Below are 22,052 nucleotides of genomic sequence, written 5' to 3' on the forward strand. Positions count from 1 at the left end.
TATTTTAAAAATGTTTTTATTGAATATTAAACAGTTACAAGTACTGTTAGACATTTAGCCAAAGCACAATTACAGGTTAAATATAATCATAAAGATGTCTTAAATAGAAACCCACCACGCAGGCAGGTGAAGTTCCGTGACGCCCTCTTTTGGAAAGCAGAAGGCGTTGGGAAAAAGGTCTTCCATTCCACGTGGAAGACCGTGATGACTAGAAGGATTTACATGCTGTGAGCGATTTCCCATGACCAAATTGATAGGGTTGCCAGATTTAGTAAAACGAAATAAAACAAAGCAAAAAGCCAGGATGCTGAGTTAAATCTGAATTTCAGATAACTTTTTTTTTTTACCATAAAAATATGTCAAATAATGCATGAAACATACTTAAGCTAACAAACTATTTTTATCCAAAATTCAAATGTAACTGGGTGCCTTGTATTTTATCTGGCAATCCTACAGACAGACAAATGCAAAAAAAAAAAAAAGAGAGGGGATTGGAAGCCCCTGCCACTGGTGGGTCACACAGAGACTAAAAATAAAAACAACACCGATAACGAACCAAAGAGTCACTACGATGGTTACTCACACAGACAACACCACAATGGGAAAATAACCATTACTACTCCAAAGGCTGTTGCCAGGAAACATTCTAGATTTCCTCAAAGGTGGTTTTGTAAATGTTTTTGAGAAACCTTGTTGATAAAAGTACCTTTTCAGTTTGTAGCTATCAAAGACAAATACAACTACCACAAAGACCAATGAGCTCGAAACAATGGAAGCAGAAGCAGGTTATTATATGCACATGAAGAGAGTTTAAATATTGTGTAATGAGTACAATGGTTAAGGGTCAAGGTCATCTTCTGGGTCGAGGCTATTAGCCTCCAAGATTTTGGTTCTGTTTATACTGTTGTGTTTTCTAGCTTCTCATCCTGAACCTTGGGGAGGGGCGTGGGCGTGTGTGTGAGACACCCCACTACCAGAGGTTAACTGCATTTCTTTGCAAACCCTCTGAATCAACAAAGGGTTTTCAGGGCTGCCTGCAGAAATGCGGAGACAGGTATAAAGTAGCAAAACAATCTGAATCGCAGAACATTAGAAATCTGCTGGAAAAGAGGAGTGGTAGGGCAGCTGTAAAAACTGTAGAGCAGAATAGAAAACGTGAATGAAGGAAAAGTCCAAATGCAATCATCCGGGCGGTGTGAATCCTATTTCAAAGGAGGCAGGGCCCTCTGCCAGATGTAGAAAACCGGTCACACCATGAACGGGTTTGGTCTCACAGGGTATAAAACCCGGAGCTTCCTACTGCCTTGCACTCAGAACCACGGCTTGTGGTTTAAAATGATTAAGAAACAGCTTGGGCAACACGGAGACCCCACATGGTATCTTCCTGAGATGCTGCTGTGTTCCCCACACACAACACTGACCATGGAAATCTTGCTAGCATTTCTTTAAACCAGAATATCTGGTAGCTGAGGAATTTCAGACATAGAGAAATCGGGAGAGATTGATTAGATCTGCTCGTTGGCATGTAAGGAAGCATTACTTATGAAACAGACCCTCATTAAATCAGCCTCACGGGTGTGACCCACGTAGAGACACACCTGACTCATGGACACCTTTCAAACACTAAGAAATGGAATTACAAGTTTATATTTATTAGGCTATAAAAGGTTAAAAAGTTTCTGCCATAGTTAAGGCTTTCTTAAGAAGAAACATTTAATTGTCTATTAATTTCAGAATATACACGGTATCAGAAGACGCTTTACTTTTTAGGGTGGTTTTTTAAAAAAGCATTTCCTGGTCATATGCTAAAGTGTCCAACCAAAGCTCAAATAATATCTTCACAATTAACTTTATTTTCATTTTCCTGTCACTGATTTGACATCGGACAAGTTTAAGTTTCATCTTTTCAGTGAAATTTCTGACACGTGAAAGCCTGTGTTACTGTCAGTTTTGAGTGTTCCTGAACGACTAAAGTCTACAGCTCTCTGGAAGGTAACTGCCCAACAAATGTCCCAGCAAGAAGGCTGCTTATCGCACATTATCCTACGAGTGGGTTCTGGCCACAATGGTGGCAAGGTGCTTGGAAACACACACCATTTCTGTTTGCAAGGCTGTTGGCGGGGATCCGAAGAGCACATGTGTTCAGGAGGAGGGGGTGAGCGATGGCCAATAACCCGTGTGCATCTGGCAGATGAACTGATATAAAGAAAATCCTAGGCGACTTATTGCATTCTATTGCTCTTCGAGCGTACACCAAAGTGTTATTTTTTGTATAAAGACTATAATAATAGACTATGAATCTATATTACTTTATTTGCCCTATTCAGGCATTTCTCTGTATAGATCAATGCACTTTGCTCTTTTGAGAGCAAAGGGAGATTAGTCTAGCCGCTGACAGCAAGGTCAAGAAGCACAAGGATGCGGTCATGAAAACACCCTAGTATTATTTATTCTATTTATGCTACTGGAAAGCTAGAAATTCCAGATTCCAAGAAGGAAAAGGGAAGAATCCTGGCTGAACTGCTGTTATTTTGCATAGAAGTAAAACTCTGGCTTCCATGCTGTCATTTGTTAACAAATTGGCAGAATCTTCAGAGCAGAGCACATGAGGCCCAATACCCGGTTCTGGCTGTGATATGGAAACAGAGGTCCAGTCTCCTTTTGCAAGACTCAAGAAGAAAGGAGGAAAATGAATGGGGTCAAAGGTAACTACCGGAGCGAATTGTAATTCCAGACTAGCAACGTGGGGGAAAGGGAAGGCGGCCAAGTACGAGGAGAAAGCGTCCAGCTCAGAGCCTTAACTTACGCTTCATTTAGGACTCAAGAACCCAGCTGGCCATACCCAGTCAACTGGAACCACCGGGTCTAGAAGATTTGATTTTAGAACTGCAGTAAAGTGGTGGAGGTGTCCAGATTCTCTCAGCGTTTGGTTTGGGAAACACGCTGGCCATTTCAGGGGAGGCCATACTGGAACTCCTCAACTTGCTAGTGCTCCTATATACTGCATTTACAAGAAATGAAATGGATTTTGGCCTAAGTTAATGCCATGCTTTTATATTCCAAAGGGTTTTTCGCACTGCTAGAGATGCAAGTTCCAACTTTCACTACCTTGCGGGCACTCACGATGACCTTTGGTTTTCAAGTTTTGAAAAAAATGTATTTGGCTCCTGTGAAAGATCAATTAACCCATTCTCTTTAGCAGATGAATAATATATACACATTCTTTCAATAACTACTATACACTCGAATCATCACAAGACAAGAAGCACTGCAAATGTCTTCCTTACACAGTACCTTTACTCGGCACACAGAACATCAGATACGTAACATCGGCAGTTTAAATACTGCACCACAGTTTAACTTCCCAAGTGTAAGGCTGAAGTCGAAAATATCCATGAATCTAGTTAGTATGATGGAAACGACATAAAACCACAGTCGAATAGTGGCTTATCTTTTTAATAAAGCTATGAAGCTTTGATACCTATCCCATGTTCACCCTCTTACTGAACTAGAAATCACAGCTGTGTTTACCATTTTAAACTATATCTAAGTGGGGAGGCAAGTAATATACACTTTCCCAGCTACTGCAAACCACAGATGCTATTCCTTCCACCCACTGTTACACACAGCGAAAAAAGGAAGGGAAGGAGGAAAAAAAGCTCTCTTAACCAAAATGAAACTCGGAAGCTTCGCATGGAATTCTACTGCTATTAAACAAGTAGCCAAGACACAAACACCCAGCTTGGGTCACTAAAACTTCAATAGAAGCAACAACTGAGGCTAATTCTTGATTTCATGTTGAGGACCCATGCAAGATTCTGCTACAAAACTCAAACTAGTTCCCAATGCCTAGTTCTAGCGTTGGACTCAAGCCCAAAAGAAAGCTAAATGTATATTTTAAGAGCCTATTCTAGAATTTTTGCCTGTCACCATTTTATTTTCCTTTAGGAGATTAAGTGAGGTCATGGCTTAATCAGCCTGCATTTAAACACAAATTAGTTTTTGGAACCTCAAGTTGAAATCGCAGGTTTGCATCACACTATTTTTCCTTTTTCTTTTTTTTAAACCACATATTTATGTTCTTTTTGCTTCAAAGCTGAGCAGATGCACAGCGTGTCAAAGTAAATAAATTAATGCGGCCAATTCGCTGTTCAGTTAAGATGCAAAGGGCCAGTGTGAGGTGTGCAATGGATCATCCTTCAAAAGCGACAATGTGCTCCGGGCAGATGTTGATTACAACACGCGAAACAGAGTGGCAACTTCCTGAAGAAACAGTCGAGTATTTCTCCACCTTCCTTTACAAAAATAACTGAGAGAGCTTTGGTTTCCGTTTTTGTTCTCCTTGTCTGTTAAGAGATTGGAAGAAATGGTATGAAAATGCAGAGCCGGGACCTACAGAAACTATTCGAAGCACCTCCCTCCAAGTAACCCCCAAACCTGGAGAAGACACGAAGCTCTCGCACACCTACTTCCTAGAGAGGACGTGAATCCTAGCTTTCGACATCGGAGAAACAATAAAGATTATCGTGACTCTCATGAAGTACGAAAATTCCACTGAATTTGGCAATAAGGCAGCTAATGTCGGGGACGACGAGGAGGTGGTCAGGCGAAGCGCAGAGGACGACCTTTCGAGCCGGCCCTGCGATCCTTCCCTGCTGCGGCCTCCGCGAACCACGCGCTCCCTGCTCGTCTGGGCGCTGCGCCCCCCGCCCCAGCCCTCCCCCGGTGTGGCGGTTTCATGAGCCCTGGGCCGGTCACTCCAACCTTTCCCTCCAGGGTCTCTGGCACTGGCCTGAACGCCTCCAGGGCAGGCTGTGATGGGGAGCAGCAAGGGGCCCTCAGCGGCTTCGACTTCTCTGAACTCGGGGAGCTCCTCGGTCAGGCTGACCTTTGTGCCTTTCCCTGGGAAGACTGGCCAATTCATAAAAAGAAGCTAAAACGTGATGGTTTTCCTTCCTGTCCCAATTTACAATGATAAGAAGTACGGATACAAAAGAAATCCAAGTGAAAACTAAGGGGAAACTAAGTCTTGCTCATCCAGAAGCTTCGGTTGAATTGCTAATGATTTTAGTCAGTGTGACTCTGTGCAAAATATCCTCAATAAGGCTCTGGCTCATTTTCAAAGTAAACAAACAAATAAAAAAAAATGAAAAGAAGAAAAGATAAAAAAAGACAATGATGCATGTTTAGAAACAACTAAAAATGAGCCTATCATATGTATACATTTTTTACATACACGTGCCATATGGAACAAAGCAAATGTAGTGTGTGAAGTGTGAAATTTGGGAAAGTATTGGTTATGGGTTTTTTTACCCCCCATTTCCAAGCCTAGATTAAAGCGATCTTGTTTTGGAAACGGACGACTGCAACGCAAATGAGCCTGAGATATGGTCAAAGGCTGCCCCTGTAAACATTTCCTCAAAGAGAACAGTAGCAGTGGAGTACGGGTCAGTCGCTCATACTCTCCTCATCACTATCGCAACGCTTTGTCAAAGACAGCTTCTTTCTAGCTGTCTGGGATTTATGGAATATTGATTTTGTTGGCAACAATCCACTGTAATCCAGTCCCAAGTTCAAATCCGCTGTGGCCTTTCCCCGTGGGCGTTCACTAGGTCTTCTGCTCGGCGGCTGTGGCGCTCTGAGCGGGAGCTTCCGGCTTCATGATCTGGTACGTGATGAGATACTCAGGGTACGCCTGCAAAGGGCCAGAAGAGAAACGAGTCACTCCTGGGGCAGTACAGTATTCAGTGGGCGTCTCAGAGGCTGCTGGTCCCCATCAGTGTTCTACACGCGCCCCAGAGCCCACGAAGGCAGGCCATCGACAGGTGCCTGAACAACACACACATGCCAGACAGACCTATGTACTGCCTAGAAATGTGTCTAGACCCTATCATCTGGACAACTGCTGTAACGCGGTTTCCACTCTGAGCACCCTTTAGTAGTGTGTTCATCCTTCATGCACATGCCGTGGCCGGGAAAACTAAGGCAGGAGAAAGTCTCTCTCTTTTCCACCTCACTTGACACTGCTGTCACATAGCATATGTTCAATAAAAGTGTGAAGGAAAGAGTAATTTGGCTGAACTGATTTCAAATTAATTACTCCCAAATATAATCCACTGAGCTAGAAGAGGGAAGGGTGAGGCCTGGTGAGTCACCAGTAACTTGGAACTGTTTTGAGATCATTTTTAAAAGGTGACTAATAAGAGTGCCTGGGTGGCTCAGTGGGTTAAAGCCTCTGCCTTCGGCTCGGGTCATGATCTCAGGGTCCTGGGATCCAGTCCCACATTGGGCTCTCTGCTCAGCGGGAAGCCTGCTTCCTTCTCTCTCTCTGCCTGCCTCTCTGCCTACTTGTGATCTCTCTGTCAAATAAATAAAATCTTTAAAAATAAATAAATAAATAAATAAATAAATAAAAGGTGACTAATAAAAGGCAACTTTCACAGGTAACATAATGGTTCAGACTGAGACTTGCCACCCCATTTAGTCTCTTTCTCTCTGGCCTCTTTTTCTTAAAGTATGTAAAATGAAAGGCTCTGTATCTGGAAAGGAAAGACTGTTTCTTAGAGGAGATCACTACCAAGGCAATTGGGTGGAGGGCCAAAACAAAAAAACAAAAAAGCAAAAAAACAAAAAAACAACCCTTAAAACTATGTATGTTACGTAAGAATTCTTCAACCCTACATCTAATATAATGATACAACTAAAGGGAGCATTTCAGAGTGCTCTGTGGCTGAAAACTAGTATTCTTTGGTGAGGTAAGTGTTTTAGGGCCCCCAAAGAATCTGCTGGATGATGACTTAAAAATTACTTGCTTAGGGATATAGAGTAAGATAATAAAAAGAATAAAGGATAAAAAAGAACTTACTTTAAAAAGATACATGAACAACTATGTTCACTGCAGCATTATTTACAGTAGCTAGGACAGAAGCAACCTAAGTGTCCGTTGACAGAAGAATGGCTAAAGAAGGTGTGAGGTATATATGTATACACACACACACACACACACACACACACACACAAAACGGAGTATTACTCAGCTGTTAAAAAGAGATCTTGCCATTTGTGACAATGTGGATGGCCTAGAGGGTATTTGCTAAGTGAAGTGAGTCAGACAGAGAGAGACAAATACCATAAGACTTAACTTATATTTTACAAAACAAACAACAAAATACTAGTAAACTGAATCTAACGATACATTTAAAAAGTCATTTATCACCATCAAGTGGGAAGTACTCCTGGCTTACAAGGATGGTTCAATATTTGCAAACCAACCAACATGAGACATCACATCAGTAAGAGAAAGGATAAAAACCAGATGGTCATTTCAATAGATGTAGAAAAGTCGTCTGACAAAGTACAACACCCATTTATGATAAAAACTCTCAACAAAGTAGGTTTAGAGGGAACATACCTTAACACAGGTATGGCATAATAAGAATCCAGTATAATGTAAGTTACTACTATAACATTATTATGATGATGATTCATTAAGGAGAAGTCCCTTCTGAGGGGGGCTCAGCAGGAATACAAAGGACAAAAGTATAATTATACATTATCATTTTAGTTGGTATACTACTTTAATTTAATACCTATCATTCATATTCCAATGTTCTCAGTCGATTTAATAATGTTTCTCTTCCAATACCAGATCCAACTGGGGGCAGGACCTTAAGTTAGTTGTCCTGTCTCTTGGGTTTCATTGAATCTGGAGAGTTTTTAAAGTCTTTCTCTGCCTTTTATCATATGGACATTTCTGAAGAATCCAGCCTTCCCACATTTTTTTTTTTTAATAGAACATTCCTCACTTTGATTAGAACAAGGTTATACATTCTTGGCTGCAATGTTGCATAGACAATGGTGAACTCTTCTCAGAGTATCATATCTGGGGCACACTCTATTCCTATCTGTCCCTTATTGGTGATGTTATTTTTGATCATCTGGTCAAGGCACTGCCCCTTTTCTCCAATGTATAATTACTGTTTTCTTCTCCTTTGTAGTTCGTAAGACCATACAAATATCCTTTTATTTATAATCAAAATTGTCTCCTAGTTTAAGCATCCACTTATGATTCCTGTCACAATGGTCCCAAGATGATGATTTTCCAAATCCAGTACTCCTCCACATCCGCTCACCTCCCCGTGGCTTTCCGCTACAAGCAAAAGCCTTCCTTGCCCCTTCATTTATCTAGTTATCTACTTGTTATCACTACAGAATCATGGACTCCTGTTTTTTTTCTCAGAGGCTTAACATTTATTACTATATTTATTTTGGTAATCAAAGTGTTCCAGATTTGGCCGGTGGGAGCCCCTTCCTGCTGGCTCTGTGTCCTTGTGACATGCCCCCCACACAACTTTGAGTACTTCATTACTTCCAGGATGTTCCAGGCTCACCTTGCTCCTATTCTGCTCTAGCCCTGGAATTAGCTGTTTCTTCAAAGAGCCTGGGTTCCTTTTGGTAGGGAATGGTATTAGAGACCAAGATCTAGGTCTAGGTATGCTCACTGCTTTTGGGGTCTCCTTGCTTTCAGGAGACAGTGCTAAGAAATATATGCATATCTATGCTCATATGCGTACATGTACCTATATATACACTTACACACATCCCTGTATATACACGTAAGTACACAAACATACATACATGTATGAGCAATGAGCTCCTATCAGTATCTCCAATTTCAGTCCCTCTCTACAGTTATTCTCATCATCCCCACATTATAGATTTGTATGCCCCTTCTTCTACCGTGAGAATCCCAGCTTCCAAATCAAACATCAACACATTTACTCATTTGCTCAATCCTACAACACACCTAAAGGAGTTTCATTGCTTTGCCCATACCATCACCATCAACACATCTAGTGAATGAAGTTCAGGATTTGTGTGTCTTTCCTATGGCTACTCCATACCTTACCTGGCCAGGACTGATGGCATGTAATAAAATACTGTTTTCCTACGTTACTTGTACTTAATTAATTCCTGCTTTCTCTCTCTCTCTCTCCCCCCCTCCCTCCCAATTTTCCATCAGCGTAGTTAAGGTAACCATTTGAAATTCGATTAAATTCAGACAAACTGATCTTTGTTTTTAGTCAAATCAACAGGAATTTAGCAGTACTGTGAGAGTTAAGGGCTGGGTTGGAAAATGATAGAAAGTTTTCCTGCTTGTTGACAATTTTACTTTGGAGCCTACACAGTGGGCAGAAACTGAATGCACTACGGCTTCACCACTCGGAAAGCTATTGTTCTGTGTTAAGTGCCACAGTCAGAAATACTGAGAGTGAACTCACATGACCAGCCTGTAGCACGTACATCCATAAAGAAAATTCTTTACATGGAAGCTGCTCTCTGCTCTCTGTGCTGACATGTTCAGCAGCTCAGTTATGCTGATCTGATGGGCACCATACCTGCTCGCCTCTGTAGATGACATACTCGGCGTATGCCAGCCCGTTCACACTTGGTCTCCCGATCACTGAGTGATGTCCTGGAGGGGCATGAGCCATTTTCATGGTGCTGAACTGCAGAAAGGATTTTCCAAGGGTCACCCTACAGAAAAGCATTTGCCTAAAGGAAAAAGGAAAGCAATGCTTTGAAGGAAGCATTAAATCTTAGAGTGACGGAACTCTTAGGTGTGATAATTTTCTAAAACAATTATTTAACACAAGGCAAGCTAACTTAAAATGTCACTTTCGCATTTGAGTAGGGATGGACAGGATGGAATTTGATATCCTGGTTTACCACAAGCAGAAGACTCAATAGTTAAAGTAGGTTTGGTGTGGTTACAGAATCAATGACAGAAAACACCCAGCAAGTTCTGACTAGTCGAAAAAGAGGAATCCTAGCAAAAATGGAGTTCTTGTGAGGATGAACCAGGGCAGGGAGGGCAGGAGGACTGAAGCAAATACACAGAAGGCAGCACCATTTGAAATCCAGATGGGGTTTACTCATTATGAAGAAGTAAAAACCAGGGTGAGATAAATGATAATAAAAGTGGATCATACACCAAAGTGCTTAGTTTAAATGTATGGCTGGAAATCATCCTACCTGGGTGAAACACCAATTGGGAAAGATGTTGACTATTACACAGGACAAGAGACGCTGATTGGAAAGAAAGTGCATTACATAAACTAACCCTAGTTTGCAACCTGTTTTTGTAAATAAAATTTTATTGTAATGCAGCCACACACTCATACACGTGTCCTCTGCGGCTGCTTCCGCACTACGAGGGCTGAGGTCAATCACTGTGACGGATCATATGGCCTGCAAATATTAGGTAGCCCTTTAAAATCAAAGTTTGTAAGCCTTGAATATAAACCACAAATGTTTTAACTACTCAGTGAGATTGATCATACTGTTAAATGGGTAAAATAGTTATTATTCAATAGTTTGTTTTTACTAATAGAGCATGATCTTTGCATTGTAACTAACCAGAGATACAACTCTGAGTCAAATCGGGCCAAACCCAGCATAACTGGGTCCTGCCTGGGCGGGCTTTTCCAGCACAATATTCCTAATGACCCTGCGGGGCACTGGCCTCGTGTCAGCGGCTTTCTCTTGGAGGTCCCCACGGAAAAGGTTTTTTGTTTTTTGTTTTTTTAAGAGAGAAAAAGAGAGAGAGAGAGAGAGAGCGAGCAAGAGCACACACATGGAAGCAGGGGGAGGAGGAGGGGGAGCAGAGAACATCTTAAGCAGGCTCCGTGCTCACACCGGGTCAGAGACCATGACCTGAGCGGAAATGAAGAGTTGGATGCTGGACCCCCGGAGCTGCCCAGGCGCCCCAGCCTGACTGCGACAGAGGGAGGTGCCCGAGCTCCATCTCCACGTCACGGCAGCACGGCGGTGTCACTGGACTCTGCCCGCTCAGTCTGCTCGGCCCACTGCCATGGCTGCTCCATGTATCACACAGACAGGCCCTTGCCTCCTGCCCCAGCCCCCACCCCCATCGCTGCGGGGGCAGGAGAAGACGCAGGCCCAGCCCGTGAAGCTGTGGGCAGCAGACGGGCCGGTGGAGAGCACCGGCTCCAGTCCACTCCCTGGCCAGCCCTGGGCGTCATGCTGCGTTCTGCAGACACAACAGCCCCATGTGGGGGGACAGCAGTGCCCTGTGGGGCAAACGGTGATCCGTGCCAGACAGGAGCCGGCAGGTGAATTCAGCTCTGGTCTCCCACAGTGTACTAGAGTTCACACAGCCTCTGTGAAGGTGAAGTCTCATGGACTGAGCCACAGACCACACTTGTTATGAAACCGGCCAACGCACTGACGCGTCTCCCTGTCTTCGCTCCGCCTCCTTCTCTGCTTTATTTCTCTCTGCGCCGTCACTCCAGCTTCTCCAGTACTGCACTTGCCAAGAAAGTGCTAGCACATAAGCTTTTGCTTCAGGCTCTGCTTCCTAGGAAATCCTGACTAAGACATAAACGTATGTGTCTAAATTGCAGTGGGCAGCTGCTAATCTTCATCTAGGTTCACTTTCAGTGCTTATTTAGGATAGGTTTGCAGCAACAAGAGTTTCGGCATGTCACACGTCCATCGGAACTTTTCTGTGCTATTAACCACAGAGGCCTTACTAGAAAGAAGGTTCCTTCTGGACATACTGCAACCATCCTAGCTAGAACTGCTAGTGGCTGTAAGATTTTCATCAAGGAATGGATAAGAGGATGTTTCAAGATCAACAACTATAATGAATTTCAAGGCTATCTGGATCTTTTTGGGGTTTTCCCTGAGTTACAAGATCTCTAAGTAACCTTTCCATCTGGTTAATTTAAAGAAAAATACAATCAACTGTAATCTTTGTAATGTACAATTCTTTTGTGTTTTCTCCAGTGGCATGGAAGAGAATGGTATTTTTTTCACTGACTTCAGAGAGATTATTCTCTTATTCTCTTGAATTTAAGTTTTAAAATTTTATTTAAAAAGCTAACATTCATCTGCTTACTATTACATCCAAAGTTAATATTCTGAAATTGAACTTTTTAAGGCAAATTATATATCCTGCCTTAAAGCACAGCTAGCAACATCAGAAACAGATTAAAGATTCAACTTGTTTACAGAAGTTATGCCTCTTAGCTTAAAAGTATCTAAAGCTAAAGGTTCTTCAACAGAAATAATTCTCAATCTTTTCTTTTTCTGAATCTGAAGCAAGGCAAGGGAAGCCCAGGGAGAAAGTCAAGATGGAGGGAGTTTCATCGTAACCTGGGACTGGCTGACACGTATCTGGCTTCTGCTAGCGTGGCGATTAGCTCTGTGTCATTTCTCCTGTTAGGGCAGAGGTTGGTCAGCTATTTCTATTCAACCCCAAACCGGTGTGATTCACTCTGAGTCACAACACTGAGGATAAGTGACTTCTGTAGAGCCTGAGGAACGACTGAGGCTCATGATCTGAGGACAGCAATCCCAAAGGCAAGACACTTACCTATGACATATGTAGCATGACCGATCTTTGTGTGTGGGGCAGCCTGTGCCTCCTCCAATCCCATATACATACTGGTTGCTTTTGGAGGAGTTTTCAGCAAAATAAATCCCGGCACCAAACATTCCTCCTATGTACGCATGTCGCTCATCAAACCCCTTATGAATAATGGCATTAATGAAAGGAGACCCTAAAACCAGAAACACAGAAAGATCAGTGTTTTTGAATACTTCTCTAGAACCTCAATTAGCTACAAACTATTTGCACTTGGGAGGTTAATATTATCAATAATGTGTATATGAACTTGTAAGATGGTCTACCATACCTAAATTATTTCTCGTACTGGAATCTTAGCAGGGACCCAGTGTTTGCTAAGCAAGGATGTAATGTGGCTTTTGCGGATGGCATAAGATTTTTAGATAGTGAAGGACAGGGGCACCCGGGTGGTCATGATCTCAGGGTTGTGAGACTGAACCCCATGTCAGGCTATGTGCTGGGCATAGAGGCTTAAGATTCCTTCTCTCCCTCTGCTCCTCCACCCCCTCCCCCCCAAAAAGATGGCAAAGTCCCTGTGGCTTTAAAAATATAGATTTTATGCCAATCTTACTTTACACAAAAACAGATAATCTGATAAACTGAAAACAATTATGCTAAACTGTAATGAAAATATTTCACTATCTAGATGGCTCAACTTGCAGTACAAGTTCTGAAACCATTCCAGATAAGTTATTCTCATTCTACACACCCTGGAAAGCCTGTCCTAACATGCAATGCATTAGCAAACTGTACTGACACATAATTAAAAAAAAAAAAAAATCAAAACCAGCCATTTTCAGCACAACACTAATATAGTCAATAACACAGGCTTTCCACTTTATTGGAAATCGCAAAAGCCCAAGAGATAGAGACAGGCGCGCCGCTCACCGTGAAATAACATGCGCTCGTTGTGATGGTTGTGATTCTCCTCAGACACCTCCTTCTGTCTGTGACAGAATCGTTCCCTCAACTTCTTGTTGACAACTTTCTGAATCTTTAAGGATAAGGGAGAAAGAAGCAAATTAGTGAAATGGATGTTAGTTAGTAGTTTATAATTTAAAATGAAAAGTATGTTTTCTTTGAGAAAGGTTCAATTCTTGGCTTTTGTTTCCTTTGCTTAAAACATTATTTAAAAAGGATAAAGTTGCCAGGGCAGTGTAACTAAGTTAACATTCTGGCTGTTAGTGACAAAATTTTCAGGTATGGCTTCGGTTATTATTTCTGCACTAGACCTGGTTGTACCTCAGAATCACCTGAGGAGTTCAAGAAAAGAATAGCTATTCCGAGACTCCTCCCAGACTTGTTGAATGTTGGGATACAGGGGCCTGTAAATCTGCATTCTTCTAAAAGCTCTCTAAAAACTCTCCAGGGAATTCTGAGGGGCACTGGTGTAACTTCCAAGGATGTAGTCAGTTCTCAACAGGTTTTATATATCTCTATGATGCTCCTTTGAAAAAAGCACATCTATCCCATGTTATAAATTAAGATACTGAAATTAAGAGATACATGTATTCTGATATAATCACTGACTCAGATTGAAAACCAGGCCTTCCAAGTACTCGGAAGTGGTGATAAAAACTCTGTCAGCTCTGGTCTAAATCTGTGGGCAAGCTGCATCTCATCACTGAATCTGTACCACCAACCCTAGGAGATCTAGCCTTCTGTCTGTAGCTTTCCTGTTTCCATCCAGTCTCTGTTTCTGGTGAAATACAGTCTTGAGGGATTAGTGGAAAGTGACACCTGACTGCCAGGCAACAGATGGCTGATTATCTCGACAGTTTAAAAATAGGACGTTTTAAAAAAACTTTTCATTGTCTAGATTTAATTTTCAGATATGCCCTGCAATCCAATTTTCACCCTGAAATTTTAACGACTTACTCGAATGACATTGTATCTGTTGAAGATACCACCGGCATTGCCACCATCTCTGTGTTCTCGGATCGTACTTTGCATCTACAGAACAAAATAACAGAACTTTCTGGAAATATGCCAGTATATAATTCTAAAGACATTCCTCTGTTTTCAACATTCACTTCTGTTACTCTTTTTTACTGATGAGTCTCAGACTCAGGGCTAATAAATAAATAGGAGTTGACTATAAGTGGTTCACCAGAGTTTAATGGGTAAGTATTTCTGATGGGAAAGTAGTCATGACATAAATATTAAACTTCTGCATTTTCTCTTTATTTTTTAGTAAAAGCTTTGGAAGATTTTCCTGTAAGCACAATGGGGAACACAGAAATAAAACATCACATTAAGTTATCTACATTACTATTTTATGTTACTGAGAATGAGAAGCAACATTGGGATTAAGTCAAATTTAAGCTCACATTTGACGAATACTCACTAAACAAATGCTCAAATAAACAACAAAGAATTTAAAAAAAAAAAATCAATAAACTTCTGTTCCCTGGGTGAAACAGACCATATTATCAATTTGGGATATCAAAGAACATTTCCGTGACCAAGAGAAGCTGGGTGTGCCGGTTAACTAAGCAGAGTAACTTCGCTCTGAGTGGTACTCTTTCTTCATGCGCTCTCCAAATTCAAAAGGATTACGGAAAAGTAAAATGTTCTAAAGATCCAAGTTTCTCATAGAATTGACTCAAAAGTGTTAATTCTCTATCTTATTGCTCTGTTTGCAAAGTTATTCATCACATTTTGGACATTAGTCTCCAAATCTGCTAACCACTAACAGGATGATTAGGCAGGAAGCCCCTGGAAGGTGCTACACTTCCCTTACAGACTGGCCAAGCCTGAGCCGAAAACCCTCCCTACAGGTCCAGACTTCCCAACATGAGAATAATGTGAGCTCTAGTTAAAAGGTAGAAAATAAACAAAAAGACTCAGGCATGCATTTCTCTGCAAAATAACAGAATTAGTTAGGTGGCTTATTTATTGTGATAATGACAGTAGGCACTCTGTTTATTATGTGTAAGAAATGAGGGGGAAGCCAGAGTAGGGAGGGAATTTCTGCGGTGTCTGTCTGGCAGGAGGGATAGTGCTTTAACACAGTGACTGAAGTCGGGAAAGGCGACTGAATTATGAGGCAGATTTCACAGGTGAACAGGAAAAGTAGGTGTATTATTTTATCATCCCATTTTATAACTTTGCGTGAAAATAAAAATAAGAAGGTATTTGCTGTATGTGAGACAAGATTCTCACTTGCCTAGTAGCACTTGAACACCACAAGCAAATAGTTCTAATAGGGTTCCTACTTGCCTGATTTCAAGAAAGTCTCTGGGACGAAGAGACCCTTGTGGCCCGTCCACTGAAACCCTAGGCTTTTGATGGGAAAACCCTGTAGTAGACCCTAATCCACGGTCCTCCCTGAGCGTGGGCAGTACGCCACCGCAATGGCTAAGGCAGTTCGGATGACAGAGAGGCGAGTGATCCTAAGACACTGTCAGACAAGCTTACCTCTACTGAAAAAATAGGCTTAACCACAGACTTCAGGAAAAGAGAATTAGAAATGTTGATGTACATTACCTCTTCTTCTACTGACTGGTATTCCTTATCTTCTGGAGCAAGATCCAGCAAAATAGTTCCCTGATTAACACAGTGAAACGTCAAATAAGGATTGGTGCCTGTAGGAAAGAAAAATTAATGAATTAAAGTCCACACTATTCAGGCTCAATTTTAGGGACGACTTTGTCATAAATAATGATATTTTGGAAGAAATTTAAATTATTTGCAATGTGACCTTCATATATAAGGTTCTATTGAACAAATACATCCAAAGACAAGAGAAGTAATGGAGAGAGGATTGGGGATCAATTTGATCTGTTTTACAGAGTTCCCCAGCATGGCTCAACAATTTCTATTTGAGCAGAATTCTATTATAAACATACATGCAGCTATGTCTGATAGAAAAGAGAAACACATTGTAATCACAATGCAGTCAGGTCTAAAATCCAAGAATTATCCTGTAAAAACTCTGTGAGATGGCTTGAAACGGCCACTCACAATTCAAGTCTAAAACAGATCATTCTTGTTAGTTTCATTGCCTTTGTTAATGTAATGCAGACAAATAAGCAAGACTTAAACTCAAAAACTGGTACCCTTTAGTTTCATGTTACTCTTGCGACTTTGTTGGCTCTGCAGTGACTAAATCAAGTTCTTCCCCTTCTCTCCCTTTGCTGTCCTATTGGGAAAGCACTTGCCGCAAACCGAGATGATAAACGTGGAGGCCGCCAAGGGCGGGGGTGGGGGGAGACAGGAGGCTTGCAGCAGCACAGTACCGTGGAAAAAAGCCTGAGCTGCCAGTTGTGGCAGGGACAAAGGTTCAGGATGAGGTCAGAGGAAGAGGTCAGATTATGAAAAGCCATGTTACAAATGTCTGATTTTATCCCCAAAGCAACAGGATTCTCTTGAAAGGTGTTAAGCAATGCACTGATATGATCATAGAGTCATTTCGAAAAGAGTCTTCTGGGAGGAGTGCAGCCAGGCATGGGGGTTGGGGGGTGGGGGGTGGGAAAGGTGAGGCTTCGAGATAAGCTGGAAGGCGGCTGTGACAGTCCAAGGGAGAGATGACAGTGGCTTGGATTAGGCGACCTGTACTGGATTCAACAGCAGTGGGAAAGGAGAGAAGTGAAGATTCCAGAAAGACCCAGCATATACAATGTTGGTGGGGAGAGGGGGCAGGAAGGAGGTGCTACACCCTCCAAGCGTATGAGCTCTGGGTTCAGACCACTTGAGCCCTGACAACTTACTTATCCCGCTAATTTCGGAGACTTATTCTTTTTCCCCAAATAACTTACCTTGTTGTCCACCTAACAGTCTTTCTACTCCTTTGATTAATTTATGGCGGTGTCCATATGCATTGATGCCTATTTCTTTCAACTCCTCATGGCCCATATCAGCCAGTACATCTAGTGTAATCTGAAAAAACGGAACAAAATTAATCGCTAAATCTTTAACAGTGGCTCAGTTCTTCCATGCGTCTTCCATGCTATAATAACCCATCCAAACTGACAAACTCTTTTGTCTTCTTTAACTGTGAACTTAAAATCTTAAAGTTGTCTTGATAATTTTATCAGCTTTTTACTCACTTGAAATACTCCTTCCTTCTAGTCCATGGTGAATTATAATGGCAGAAACAATGCTATAGAGATAAAGAAGGAACACTGCTGTATTTCCTTTTGATTATTTAACTCTACCACTTTGTGCCTGCCTCAAGATATAAAAGAAAACAACCAGAAGCTTGAAGACAGGGAAATACCAGATCCCCAGATCCATCAGGTAGCAGAGAAAAATGCTGGGGGAAAGGGAGAGGGGCTTAGCACAAGGAAAGAGAATGTGACAAAAGGAGGAAGCAGTTTTAGCTAAGTAGGATTTATATCAAGATAAAGAACTCCCCAGTGCTGAGAAACAGTCCAGCATGGAAAAAGCTGTCTTTGAAAGCGGTGAGATTTAGAACACAAGTATACAGTTATACAGAAGTTATATAAAAAATACCACTTCAGAAGGGAGAGTAGATGGTTTTTAAGTTCTCTTATAAATTCCCAGACTTAACAGTCCCTGAAGCCTTACATACATTCTGTTGTTGTAAAAACAGTGGTTTATAATTTCTGCTTATTCATCCCTACAAATGGAGGTGGTTAGCTGGCGGCTGACTACCAGGACTCAAAATCACCCAGCGCCTTTGTTGACTAAAAGTAACTGTGACTCTACCGCCACCCAGTGGCAGAGTTCGGGATGCACAGGATGGAATCTGGGGCCTCCACATTTCTGGAGGGCTGAATGGTGAAATCTAGCTCAGAAGAAGCTGGCCCTATAACAATGCAAACACTACTTTACAAGATGAGCCTTTAGTTTTCTCTTTCCTTGGAAAACTGAGAAATCCTTCCATAGACACCCTTTTTCCAACTCAAATATGTTTTATCTATCTGTAGTGTTCTCTACCTTTTTACTTGAATATTACATAAAAAAACAAAACAAAACAAAAAAACCCCTGGCAAATTAGGCCTGGAGTTCACTGATTTTTATTGCCAGAATGAAATATTATATAATGAGTCTGATCTTCTCGATACAGCAAGTATACATCACTACTCTTCAGGATAATTTACTATAGTGCTCTTAAGTGGCCATTTAAGAAATAATCGCTCCATTGTACAAAATGGGCAATTCGTTTCCAATCACCAAAAGGAAATTTTGAGCAGAGCTTTTAAAAAGCAACAGTTCTGAGATATACATCTTTGAGACAAAGTAATTCACAACATAATAGGAGCCTGTATATTTTTAGCAGACGTAATCTAATATACTTTGGAAGCCAGGCACAGGGTTTCCTACATTAGCGATGTCCCGTTTTTTCCTTCTAAACTTTGGTTCAAATAAGGTTGACGGAAAAACAGGATCTCATATCGATGTGGTAGCTTCAATTCAAAGAAACCTTAAACTTTTCTGAATCTGGACATAAAGTGTGTATTTGGAAAAATCAGAAACCAGGCCAAAGGACAGCATCCTCTCTGTAAAGTTCTAGAAAAGAAACGGAGACTATTTAATGTATCTGACAATACAGCTCCACTCACAAAATGAATAGCTCCCCAACTCCTCACGACCACCCTGAAGTTACTAAGGACCTCCTCATGGGGAACTGAGGCTCAAAGCAGTCCTAAATGCAGTACACAGGAGAGCTGAGACGGATCGCCCGATCTCTCTTGCCCTTGCTTATATTTCTTAAAGGGCTGACTAGAAAGCTAAAATAACTAAACATTACATTTAGCTGCTGCGAATCCATGGTGCCCAATTTGTCCCCATATTTAACAGGCAGTGGCCACTGGAAAACCTTAAATGATAAGCTTAGGAATTCAGATTACTGTTCATTTGTTCACTCATTCCTATACAGTAAATTTAATGAACACCTTCTAGATGCTAGGTATTTTCCCCAAAAAGTAACTTGTCAAACATTTCATTTAACTCTAAAACTATCCACTACAGCTCAGAAAGGAAAATAACTAGTCCAAGTTGGTAGTAAAAGAGCAGGGCCGGGAATCAAACAAGGTACTACCACAAAAGTTTATGCTATTTCTTCTGACAAGATTAAAAAGTAAACACAATAATGTGGTAAAGGTTGGTAAATGTTTTGGAGCAATCCCTATGGAAACTCTTAGGAAGGTTCCTACTTGGTCAAGGTTGTAGGTAGGGCTGGGAAAGATGGAAGGAACAGGAGGGGGTTCAGGAAAGGTTCTTAGGAGAACGTAACAACTTGGCTAAGAAGCAGAAGCTCATCAGGCAGAGAAAGAAGAAAAGGGTGTTTAAGACAAAGGGAACAGCATGTGCAAAAGGAAAACCCAGTAAGGGACTACGGAACATTGGGAGACTCTCAGCACCGAAGTCCAAAAGGTAAGAGTATAAGATATAGAGAGGAAAGAAGAAGGGATGGACAGAGCAGCAGGCTAGGAGCAGATCTTAACGTGCTTTTATCTATCAAGATGGTATCCAAACACTCCTAGGGAGCCTTTTCAGCAGAGTAGCACGATCAAAGTTATATTTGAGGAGGAGAATGACAACATTCTGAAGGGCAGGTCTGGGAAAGGACTGTGTGAACAAGGTAATGGAGAAGGGTTGAAGGGGGAAATCAGAGAGCAATTGCAAAATGAGAGAATACAGGGCCTGGTAAATAGAAATGGTTAAGAAAAAGAAAAAAAGGAATGGGAGTAGAGATTATTCCAGAAATCTGAAAACTGGTGAATATGAGATTATTGTCTCAAAAAAGGAAATGGAAATATCTGGAAGCAGGTTAGATGGATTCTGGATATGCTGCTCCACGATTCAGGCATTTTATACTATTAGAAATAGGCTTTTTGGGGAAAATTATCTTTAATTCGCTTAAACAATAACTTAGTTATCTCCAGGAAATTACAAGTTTCTTGGGCTAGGCATTTATATCTAGCACACATTAAAATCAAATTGATCCTACCTATCAGACTGGCTAGAATCAAAAAGAAAAAAACAACAAGTGTTGGGGAGGAGACGGAGAAAGGGGAACACTTGTGCTCTGTTGGTGGGAATGTACACTGGTGCGGCCACTGTGGAAAACAGTCTGGAGGGGCCTCCAAAAATTAAAAATAGAACTACCATAAGATCTGACAATTCCACTTCTGCGTATTTATTTGAGGAAAACAAAAACACCAATTCAGAGAGATATATGTGCCCCTATGTTCACTGCGACATTATTCGCAATAGCTAAGATAAGGCAGTAACCCTGGTCGATGAATGGATATAGATGTACTCTGGGTGTGTGTGTGTCTGTGTTGTGTATACACAACACACACAGAGTAAAATATTACTCAGCCATTTAAAAAAGAACGAAATCTTGCCATTCATGACGACATGGATAGACCTAGAGGCTATATGCAAAGTAAGTCCGAGAAAGACAAGTAACAGTATGATTTCACTTCTACGTTGAATCTGAAACAGAAAAGAGAAACAGACTCAGATAAAGGAAACAAACTTGGTTACCAGAGGAGGTAGGAGTTGAGGGGCCGGGCAAATAGGTGAAGATGGTAAAGACGCACAAACTCCCCCTTACAATATGAGTAAGTCACGGGGATGGAATGTACAGCGTAGGGAACACAGTCCTAATCAATGACTCTGTATGGTTACAGATGTAACTAGGCTTATTGTGGGGATAATTTCATAATGCACAAAAATATCAAATCACTATGATGTACTCCTGAAACTAGTAAGTAGTGTAGGTCAATTCTACTTCAATTGAAAAAAAAAAACAAAACAAACCCAAATTATAATCTTTAAAATAAGGATTGTTGATGTATCAGCCAAATCACCTCACATAAAAAGCAAATGTCCCTTCACAAAGGGTTGCCTCTTGTTTCTAAGATTTGTTCATTTTCTTTGGCGTAGAGAGAGAAAAAGTAGAATTTTAATGGGAAGAGAAAAATTAAGAGTCTAAATGCACAAGCTCCTTCCTTGCACTTGGGCTTCAAAAGATGCAGGCCAGAGTAAGAGTTGTTAGAGCTAATTTTATAATCACATTCACAGTTAATGTACCCGAGACTCTTCCTTGGTCTTTTGATTTTGAAATAAAAATTTATAAAGGTCACTTTTCATGAAAATATATGAGTTGCCCATAAATATGTCCAAAAAAGCCTTCTAAGTCATAGTCCTAGCATTTATGTTTAGGAATTGCAGTGAAAATCAAATCAGCCTTTCCCAGAGAAAAAGTGTTCTAACCAGGAAGCTACGTTATAAAGGAAGGGCCAGAGGGACACTGGTACAGTATTTACAACAACAAAGGACACGGGTGTGTATTACTTGGTGAAGTTTGCATGTTTGAATAAGTCAAGTTAGTTAAGAGACTCCTGAGAGAATAACTGTGAAGGCATGAGGCTGTGATGCCCCTGAAGGATGTTTCCCTGAGACCGGAAGTAAAATAACTACACCCCACTCCTCTGCGGGGTTAGCATCCTTGAGCAGAACCAGAAGCAGAAAGATCTTGTGTGTCAAAACGATTCAGGACACAGAACCACTCCCTGGCTTAACAGAAATGGACAAGAATTAAATGAGTACAGGGTATATGCCCACTCCTTCCCTCACTACCCAAATATCTTGACCATCAGCAATCATATTACAGCCTGATACAGAAATGTTAATGGGA

General features: G+C 41.3%; 1 protein-coding gene across 1 annotated transcript in view; it reads right to left on the bottom strand.

Moving 5' to 3' along the window:
* The window catches only part of TNKS (tankyrase), a 207,911-nt gene continuing 185,859 nt past the window's right edge, over positions 1 to 22,052 (bottom strand). The window contains exons 21-27 of the mRNA XM_004757809.3: positions 17,194 to 17,314; positions 15,923 to 16,020; positions 14,312 to 14,386; positions 13,322 to 13,427; positions 12,401 to 12,587; positions 9,399 to 9,555; positions 1 to 5,695 (exon numbers count right to left, since the gene is read on the bottom strand). Coding sequence (XP_004757866.1) covers positions 5,609 to 5,695; positions 9,399 to 9,555; positions 12,401 to 12,587; positions 13,322 to 13,427; positions 14,312 to 14,386; positions 15,923 to 16,020; positions 17,194 to 17,314 — 831 coding nt within the window. The 3' untranslated portion in view covers positions 1 to 5,608. The remainder of the gene's footprint in view (positions 5,696 to 9,398; positions 9,556 to 12,400; positions 12,588 to 13,321; positions 13,428 to 14,311; positions 14,387 to 15,922; positions 16,021 to 17,193; positions 17,315 to 22,052) is intronic.

This window comes from Mustela putorius, unplaced genomic scaffold (genome assembly GCF_011764305.1).
Source record: "Mustela putorius furo isolate JIRA1106 unplaced genomic scaffold, ASM1176430v1.1 tig00003932_pilon_pilon_pilon:0A:0A, whole genome shotgun sequence".
NCBI classification, from domain to species: Eukaryota; Metazoa; Chordata; class Mammalia; order Carnivora; family Mustelidae; genus Mustela; species Mustela putorius.